Source organism: Onychostoma macrolepis, chromosome 16 (assembly GCF_012432095.1).
Source record: "Onychostoma macrolepis isolate SWU-2019 chromosome 16, ASM1243209v1, whole genome shotgun sequence".
In the NCBI taxonomy this organism is placed as follows: domain Eukaryota; kingdom Metazoa; phylum Chordata; class Actinopteri; order Cypriniformes; family Cyprinidae; genus Onychostoma; species Onychostoma macrolepis.
In genome coordinates this window covers 35311348-35321360 of record NC_081170.1, presented here as the reverse complement: position 1 = coordinate 35321360, position 10013 = coordinate 35311348, and the positions used below count along the sequence as shown (strand labels likewise).

At 39.6% G+C, this 10013-nt stretch overlaps 1 protein-coding gene across 1 annotated transcript; it reads left to right on the top strand.

Moving 5' to 3' along the window:
• Positions 1–1257: 1257 nt before the first annotated feature.
• irx1a (iroquois homeobox 1a) lies at positions 1258–5630 on the top strand. The gene is made up of 4 exons (XM_058747935.1): positions 1258–1687; positions 3122–4061; positions 4339–4411; positions 5276–5630. The coding sequence occupies exons 1-4, from the start codon at positions 1451–1453 to the stop codon at positions 5331–5333; spliced, it is 1308 nt and encodes a 435-aa protein (XP_058603918.1). The 5' UTR covers positions 1258–1450; the 3' UTR covers positions 5334–5630.
• Positions 5631–10013: the final 4383 nt, after the last annotated feature.

Genomic DNA, 10013 nt, shown 5'->3' with positions numbered 1-10013 from the left:
TATTTGCACCTTTAGTTAATAATAATGATAAATAAAATATTACGATGCAGAATTAAATCGTTTCGAAAAGCACATTTTGTAAACTAATGTTACCCCGTTTCTAAAGAATGCTTATTATACGTTGCATATATTAAGCAAAGACGGTTCATTATTATTAGTGGGAGGTATTTTGGTAAAGAAGATGTGGCGGGATTAGTGAGATTATTGTTGCCGCACACACATTAATTCACAAACTGTTAGACCACAGGCGATGCCTTTATCTGTCATGACTATTATTAGTGGTATTAATAATTTTGTTGGTTTGTGGCTAAATGGCGCTCGTGTGCATGTTAATGAAGTGCTCACGATTATTCACGACATCACCTCGTTCAGTATTTAACAATGAAACATAAATACAAAGTCCCCAACGCCCCCACCCCCGTGTGTATGCTTGTAAGTGCCTCTGGGTTATAAGTGTGTGTGTGTGTGTGTGTGTGTGTGTGTGTGTGAGAGAGAGAGAGAGAGAGAGAGAGGGAAGAAATGGAAGAGAAAGTCGTGTTATAATGTTTTAGAGACTGTTTGACACACATTTTCTGCCCTGATTGCCAGTATCGAGAACAATTAATTAATCTGTTCTACCAAAGGGGGAAGAAAAATGCATATGCTGTGATTCGCATAATTAAAGCCTGCATGATCAGTTAAAGGTCGTTTGGAAGTTCATGCATTAGAAACTGTATTTCTGTCAGTACCAAAAATAATAAAGGAAAAAACAAATCCATGAGGTTTAGAGTATGGAAATGCACATCTTTAATTATTTAAGATCACTCCAAAAAAACAGCAAAGCCAGTGTTTCATTTGAATAATTCAATTCAGAGCATAATTTTAACCAAATGTGTATAATCCCGTACGCAATATTAGCAATCTAAAAAAAAAGAATACAGTTGTTTGATCGTCAATACCTTATGAAGATCACTGTCATCGCGAGTGTTGCTTTAATTCTCCAGTGTTTATAAGAATTATGAGCCATTCAAATAAGTTCCGCGTGCCTATCAGTTCATTTCCCCAGTGCTGGGCAGCTGTAAAATCGTGTAGACAGGTTGTCACACTACAGTGAATGGATTCTAATGCTAAACATTTAACATACAATCCTCCAAACAGTGCAAAAGTGGCCCTGGCCAATGCACTAACCACATGCGCCAACGAGGAGGAGCCTGGGACGCCAATCAAAGCATCAACTTCAAATTGTATCTGAGAGATCAGCCCAGGACCTAGGGGCAGAGACATCAGTTGGAGCTCAATTGTTGATCTGATCACATCCGACGGACTTGCTGCAAAAGAGAAGCTGAGATTTAAAGACGAACGTTTCCCATTCTCACTCTGTGCGGCTTGAGAGAGACCAACTCTTTCACTTCTTGCTTTGGTGGGCTATTTGCTTTTTTGCCTTGTTTTGGCTTCCGACGTGGCGAAGGAGATGTCTTTCCCCCAGCTGGGTTACCCGCAGTATTTAAGTGCCTCCCAGGCGGTGTACGGAGGCGATCGGCCGGGAGTGCTGACTTCGTCGTCCCGCGGAGGGAGCGCTGAGATCGGGGGAAGCGCGTCGGCGGCGGCCGCTGCCGTGTCCTCGGTGCTGGGCATGTACCCCTACGCACACAACTACAGCGCCTTTCTGCCTTACACCAGCGCCGATCTGGCTCTTTTCTCCCAGATGGTAAGAAAAGCAGATGTGCTTTCGCGAAAGCAGCTCGCTTTTGTTTTGCCCTTTATTGCTTTTATTCTGCGAGCGTCCTGTAGTAGATCGCCAACCATTTTTTTGGGAGATTGCCGCACATGCTTGGCTAATGTAATGTAATTTAAGCTTGCACGGTGCGTGGGAAGTTTCTCCGCAGTTTTTAACATTCAGACTAGGCTATCTTAAAATGACATTATGTATTTGGAACGCATAAAATTCATAATACCTGCAATTTTTTTCCGACCGCCATTTTACACCGTAAGAAAAGTTTTATCGCGGCTCGGGTTTTGAGTGGAAGAATAGTTGTTTGGGTTTTTCGTGATAACAAGAATCCTGTGACAAATTTCTACTTTTTAAAACACCATGTAATTCTTATTCAGTTTAATTTTTCATTTAATAATTCATTTAAATTGTTTCGATCGAGAATTGTTGATGTTCGCGCTGGAAAACAATGTAAAACGAATTATTGTTTGAAACGGTCCTGCTGGCTCAGAAACTGCTTTACACTTTATTAGGCTATTCATGCTTTCTCTAAATGATCAAAAATAGTGATGATTATAAAAGGGGCAAAAATAGTTGATGTTGATATGTGATACTTAATAGTAGAATCCCGTTGCATTTCCCCCCCAAAAAAATAAGAAAAAAATGATATATATATATATACATATATTGAAAGTGAGAGTTATTAATAAGCTGTGTCGTTTGCTAACCTATAATAAATTAATTTCAAATTGCGTGCATGCATCTCCTTTGCACGGAAAATGAATTAAAATTCTATAAATATTATTTAATTCCAAGGGGGGGAAAGGTGAAATGCTTTTCCTCGCAGTTCTGCTTTTTCGAAGACCAAGCTATCTAACGTTGTAGTATATTTATGTCGTTTATTGTATAACGTTATATAAATAAAAAAATAATAATAATAGGCTTAGGCCTGTACGTCGCGAGCGAGCCTTACATTAAACATACACTTAATTATACACATCGGACTCGAAATAATGCGATCACGTTGACCAACCGTGGCCGGGGTTTTTTTCCTCTCATTTTTCAGAATGTCATTCTAATTAAGTTTGGGATAATATTTACGATATTTTGTGCGTTATCACTATCTGTGGCCTAGCTTTTTATATAACAATACTGGTCAAAGGTCAAACCAAACGTTATAAAATATTGGAGAGTAAAACAATAATTCCAAGCAAAAAAACAAACAAACAAAACAAAACTCCGTCAAGTTTTCTGGAGGAGACCAGATTGAATTAGGAAGAGCATATTGATAATTTTGCAAGAGAAAGTGAAAGTTCGATATGGAATTTGGCACAGTGTATTCCCGAATTCATTTGTGCGCGTTGTCGTGTGTAACAAATGCCATGTGGATAATTTTTTCTTCCTTTTTTTTTCTGGTCGATCTCATTGCAGGGCTCTCAGTATGATTTAAAAGACAGCCCTGGCGTGCACCCTGCCAGCTTCGCTGCCCACACGAGCCCTGCCTTCTACCCCTACGGTCAGTTCCAGTACGGAGACCCTGCCAGGCCTAAGAACGCCACGCGGGAGAGCACCAGCACTCTCAAGGCCTGGCTCAACGAGCACAGGAAAAACCCCTATCCCACCAAAGGAGAGAAGATCATGCTGGCCATCATCACCAAGATGACCCTCACGCAGGTGTCCACCTGGTTCGCCAACGCCAGAAGAAGACTCAAGAAGGAGAACAAGGTGACATGGGGCAGAAGTAAAGAGGACGAAGACTGCAACATTTTTGGGAGCGACAACGAGGGGGATGCTGAGAAAAACGAAGACGAAGAGGAAATAGATCTGGAGAGCATCGACATCGACAAGATCGACGACAACGACGGGGATCAGAGTAACGAGGAGGACGAGGAAAAGCGCGGGGAGCTCGAGGCCTTCGAGAAATCCAAATCCAACGCCATTTCCGGTAGCAAAGAGCCGTCGGACGGAAACAACAACAACACCAGGGTTCTGTCGCCGGGTCGGCAGGGAGGTTTTCAAGTTCCGGTTAGCAATAAGCCCAAAATATGGTCGTTAGCAGAAACCGCGACCAGTCCCGATAGCTCGCAGAAACCTACGTCACCCTCGCTTCCCGCCACTCACCCGGCCTTCCTGCCCAGCCACGGACTGTACACGTGCCAGATCGGGAAGTTCCACAACTGGACCAATGGCGCGTTTCTGGGCCAAAACTCCCTGCTGAACGTCCGGTCGTTCCTGGGCGTCAATCAGCATCACCACAATCACCCGGTTCACTCACAGCAGCAGCAGCAGCAGCCCTCGTCGGTGCTGGTGTCAACGATGGCAGCCGGGAACACTGAGAAGGAGCCAGAGGACCTGAGTCCAAAACACATAGGTATGCGCGAATCATACTAGGCCTGTGTATGCTGAACACACGTGACCCAAATGACCGCAATGCCATTTGAAATGTCGCTATTATTATTGTTGTTAGTATTGTTATTATTGTTATTAGTATTATTATTATTATTATTATTGATGTTGTTATTTTTGCCCTCAATGTCTTGGGCTATATATATATATATATAAACACAAAATGAAGTAAAAACAAATGCTGCGCGAATTCCAATTCCAATCAATCTAATTCCAACATTTTGTTTTGTTTTAAATCTCAGATCGGGAAAATGTCCTCAGAAATGAATCACCAACGCAACCTTTAAAGTCATCCTTTCGTCCTCTTCACGACAGGTAAATTTGCATTATATTATTCTTCCTCCTTTTCTTTTCTTTTTTTTCATTTTTTTTCTCTCATTATTGTTTATTATTATTATTATTATTTATCATTAGAAGCAGCTGGCTATCATTATACGAGATGAAACGCATCGAACGGCTGTTTTTTAAAAACTGCTTATCGGAGAAAGACTCTTGGGATAAAGCTATTTCCTAGCAGACAGGCAGAGAAAAATCTGCGCTTAGCGCTTATAATAAATAGTTGTGCTTTTCCTGGTGACAAAAGGCCACGATTTCCCCTCCCCACACACACTCTGTGTCTCTCAGGAGAATAACTACTTATCAAGTCACCGAGGCTGTGTGCCTTTGCTAAAGACCCTTGGGAAAAGCGAACCTCGGGGGAGCAGTCTTGCTCAAACTTTCCCCTTTTAAGTGCCACAATTTCAGCAGGCCCTTTGCCGGGGTTTTTTGTGACTTGACTTTTGGTTATTATTTATTTCCTGCATAAAAGACGCACCAGTGGATTTGCTGGTAAATCGCCATATTGTATTGAAAGTCTTAGATCGAAAAAAAAAAATTAAAAAGCTTTTGTAAATTTTTATGTGGATGGGAAATAATTGATTGCATGGTTACGATTTCAAAAAAAAAAAAAAAAACGTCCAATAGCATTAAAGCTGCACGCATTATTGGTTGGTATGTATATATATATATATATATATATATGATCGGTTTTCGTGTAATTATTATAGCTACATTATAACGTGTGGGAAATTTCAGTGTGTGGTTAACCGTGAAATGACTCAGTGTTTAAAACTTCAAGCTGTTGTTTTGGAGATAGGACATCATTGCATCACATTTATTTCTTTCTGTCTGTCTCCACAGCCCCAGAAACCAGCAGGAATCGACACAGAGGGTCCTCACAGCTCTCTCTTCCGCTTGATCAAGACATTTGCCGCGAAAAAAGGACTGATGGCACTCATAAAGGGACAATGAAATCTAAATCAATTCAGCATAGCATTCAGTTACTCTAAAACAAATGGCCGAGTTTGATTAGCGCCCGCTGGACTTGTACATAATGACACCTGTGATCCCTTCCTTACCGTGGGACATTGGTAGGCTTATTTTGTCTTCATGTGTTGGTGTTTTCCTTTAAGGTGACCCACATTTGTAAATAGTGAGTTGACGGAGTTTGTTCAGATCATATATTTTGTCTAATAAACTAAATGAAATTATAGACAAATTCGAAGTACTCTTTTGAGGGTTTTTGTGGGTTGGTTCGTTTTCTGAAGGGGTTTTAGTGAAGTTACAGCATTTATTTTTCTGTTTGTTTTTTACATTTGATTATTATTATTAATAGTATTATTATTATTGAATACATCATAACATAATTGTATTATTAATAACCGCCGATAATACTAACGAATGCTCTTAAAAGTGAGGGGCAAACGCTGTCGGTTGTTTAGTTTGCATGAGGCCCAAAATGGATCTCCAGATATTTTGCGGGAGTGTTCAAATTCAATTGTTAAATGGAGCTGGCTGCAAATGCATTGAGGTGCTAATAAGAGACCAGATGGCTGCTGGCGGCGGAAAATGGACCGAAGCAGCTGGGAATATCATTAAGTAATAATGTGGGAACGCCCTGTGCAAACAAAATCAAATGGTTAAAATCTAATCTGTCAGAGGGGGAAGAAGAGAGAAAAAAAAAAAAAACTCGATACGATAATAAATTATTAATTTGTTGAGGAGAGTGACATTCAGTTCAGAGGCAGTGTGTGGATTGAGGCCTTTCAGCGTCATCAGCATGACACACTAGCGCTCATGTTGTTTACAATTTATAACCTAATAATTACAATTTGTTTCACGAAATTGCAGTTTCAAATAGTACTGCAGTTTCGAATTAAAATATAAACGATCGTTAGACAGGATGTGTTGTCTTTTTAAAAGCGAAATTCACTTTTTCCCGTTAAATAATTCAAATACAACCACTTAGCCTAAATTAATCAATGAGCAAACATGTAATTAAATGTAATTAAAAAGTAATCGGTCTGTTCAAATGGTGACTACATAAATTGCACACAAAAGTTACTGATATCGAGTGATATGCAGCTGTTTTGACAATCAGAGGTTAAGTGATTTTTCATGGCATTGTCAGTTATATTTTGGCTGTTTATTTACTTGTCCTCTGGATTTCTTATTCCATCCAAAACTATATTGATGCAGGAAACCAGAATATGCCGAATTGCAAATAAATTACAGCTTGCAGCGACCTCTATAGATTGGTAGAGTCATTACAGCTGCTAAACATGGAAAAAGACAGGAGAAATTCGTAAAAATCACTTAACATTTTCCCATGAAACTACACACAGTATTTCAGATGAGAAAATGATCTAATATTTCAATCTACAGCACTTTTAAATACTCAATATTTGACTAAGACGGTATTTTATCATATACAATAGGCTATTCCAATGACATTACCAAATCATAAGACCATTTGCGTAATCCGTGCACTAAAATAATCAATGTGTTTTACATTTCAGTCCACAAAATGTAAACATCCAACAATAACAGTAAAACTAAATTAAAACAGTTTGAAAACATTCAGAGAGGATTGTATGCGACTTGGAAATCGAAACTCGGATGTGTTCTGTTCATTTAAAAACAACAACAAAAACATTCTTGTAAAGTATGTCTTTATTTATGTTATATCAGTAACATTAAACAACCTAAAATTAATAACGAAAAACATGATAATGTGACATGTTTTAGTTTATTTTCGGCATTATTTAGCAGTGAATAAACACATCGCAGATACTTATACTCTGTATCTATTATTATTATTATCATTATTATTATTATTATTAAAATGCTCTACTAACAGTTTTGAATGATTGATCATATTTCCCCTATTTTAAAGGGAGAAAAAAAAAAAACACTGCGCACGTAAAAAATGTTAACCAGAATCTCGCTTAAACATCGTAATTGTATGCTAATAATAATACTAATAATAATAATTCTCCCTTGTTAAAAATGGATAGAGATTAAATCGGGGCAGGTGCGCTCTCCTCGATATTTCGTCTTCATCTCGTTTCGTAGCTCGTTGTGGTTGAAATGCAATAAGCTCCCGGTGTTTCATTTCTATCTTTTGTCCTGAACTAGCATGGGGTTCGAGCTGGAGGCCATCGGGCCGGGATTCGCTAATGCGCACGCAATTACTCACTCTGTACTTGATGTACAGTCAATTGTCTAACGAGAAATAAACGGGGCTGGAACCCATAATTACTCTGACACTCGCAGCTCCTCTCACACCCGCCCCGGGCGATAAACCACAGCCAAAAGAAACACCTAACAGAATAAAGCCAAATGCAAGCGCGGGAGGGCTGGAAATATAGAGAAAAATCACAATAATCGTTTAAATCATTATCATAATCTTATTTGAAAGACACGGATAATGGTGTGCGCTGTGGTGACATAAAAGCCATGCAGCCGATAGGAATAATAAATAATGCAGCAGCGCACTATATACTTGCACAGAAACTGTTGCTCCAGCATAGTGTGAGCGATTCTCTCCCATGATGCCTGTGTCTGTGTCACAGTGTAACACAGAGAGAGAGAGAGAGAGAGGTGAACAGGGAGGAAAGTTTATCACTGTCTTGTCTTTTTGGCAGAAACAGGTCATTGGTTTCTACAGCACAAATGCCCCCTTCATCCACCCCCACCATCAGCACCGCCCCACGCTGTTGTCTTTTTGAAGATGCCGCCAGTATCTCTGAAGAACTAATCCATTTATCTAGTTTCATGAGTGCACTGGGTGAATACCTTCAACAATGGCCGGGCCCTGCTGGGAGCTGCGAGTCGGGGAGTCCAGGAGTCACACACATCCACACTTGCCATACACCATGTTATGGTTTGACTACTCCGCTGTTCCTGCTTTCCAAAACAACAATGGAGGCTGAATGGGACGGATACCTTGGTCATCGTCTTTTCATCCCAGGAGCGATGGGTTGCTGTTGAACATGCCACCGGATGAGGCTGGGCCTCAGAGAGAGAGAGAGAGCTGCTCTCACGCCACTCGCACAAATAGCAACAAGGGACAACTGCTAGTGAAGACTGCTGTGGCTTTTACAATCACCGTGTGCTGGTGGGAAAACAGTAGTGAAAACCCAGACACACAGATACGTACTTCTTCCAGTCATCTGGAAAAAAAAAGTGTTGGCGGTGACAGATGTACATTTGACAATTGTGAGCTTTTCAGTAGGCTATAATAAATAATGTACACTGGGGAAAAAAACAAAACAAAACAAAAAAAACGCTTTAAAACATTTGTTTATTTACATAAATTGGCAGTAAATTTCACAAAGAAACAGCTAGTAACACTTAATTAAACATTCAAATTTAAAGTAGAAAGGCTGAAATAGTATTTTCTTGTAAAACATATTCCGTTTACAGTTAGGCTATATAATATGTTTGTATTATATTATTTAGTTTAAACAGTGTATTTATTGAAATATTTTACATATACAAATAATAATAATAAATTATTATTATTATTATTATTAAATACTATGCATAGAGACAAGGAAAAAATCACAATGCAGTTGGATTTATTGGCATTCTTTGAAAAATTCCAGAAAAAATCCAACTGTTCTAGAAGTAGTTTGAGATAAATCGTAGATATAAAACCTTTGATGCATGAATTATAAAATCACAAAGAGGAAAAAATATACATATATTTTTTTGTAATTATTCTTTGTATTTTAAAACAAGAATATAATCATCCCAGTCTATACATAATCTTTAATTTCTTTCTAGTCCACAACAGAGGCAGATAATCCAACACTTTCGTCAAACATTCTGAATTCATGTTATCATAAGCACAAACCTAGAAACATGTAAAAAGGACAGCTGTGTAGAATTATGAGGAAGGGTCAAAGGTCATCAGTTTTGTAACATCACACCCTTAATGGTTAAAACCGTTTTCTAAATCTCAGTCCACTGCAGTAAGAGTCATGCATCAAAGCGGACATAAATCTGTGGTTTAAGCTTTTCTTTAGACACATTCACAGTGCATTCCTTTGGATGCGTTTGGGTTTTTAAACTGTAAACACACATCAAATAAACAAACACACACTGTAAGAGACGACTAGTAGCTGAGATGTCACGCAGGCAGTTGTCCTTTCCAGTGCCTGCTGTATGTCTGCTTATAATGCACTTTTTCCGAAGCCCAACACAGACTCTCTGCCCCTTCCTTCCCCGAGGCTGCTATTGTCTTGTGCTGCGCCTAATAAACAGCAGACAGCCGTTACAGAGCTTTATCCCTCCGCATGAAAATTTCCACAGAGATGGATAATAAAGTCAGACTTTCCTGCGCTGCTTTCTGATGTGATGCCATTGTGGGTTTGGGTTAATTCCAGAGGTCTGTACAAAGAGGAGCGGATGTATCTGAAGTGTCACCCAGCAGCTGGGGCCCGGCTCCGTTATTCCCCTCCACACATGTGCGCCGCAGAGGCTGATATCAGATCGGCTTCTCTAATCTGCATCGCGGCCCATGTCGATTTTTCTCGAACCGGCCGTGGCGAATCGGGATCTAAAGCCGCAGTTAGCAGACTGGCGTCCACTC

Excerpts from the sequence above, each read along its gene's own strand:
- irx1a (XM_058747935.1), top strand. The coding sequence starts at position 1,451 with ATGTCTTTCCCCCAGCTGGGTTACCCGCAGTATTTAAGTGCCTCCCAG. Across the intron at positions 4,062-4,338 it reads CCTGAGTCCAAAACACATAG|ATCGGGAAAATGTCCTCAGA; the intron begins GTATGCGCGAAT and ends TTTAAATCTCAG. Across the intron at positions 4,412-5,275 it reads TTTCGTCCTCTTCACGACAG|CCCCAGAAACCAGCAGGAAT; the intron begins GTAAATTTGCAT and ends CTGTCTCCACAG.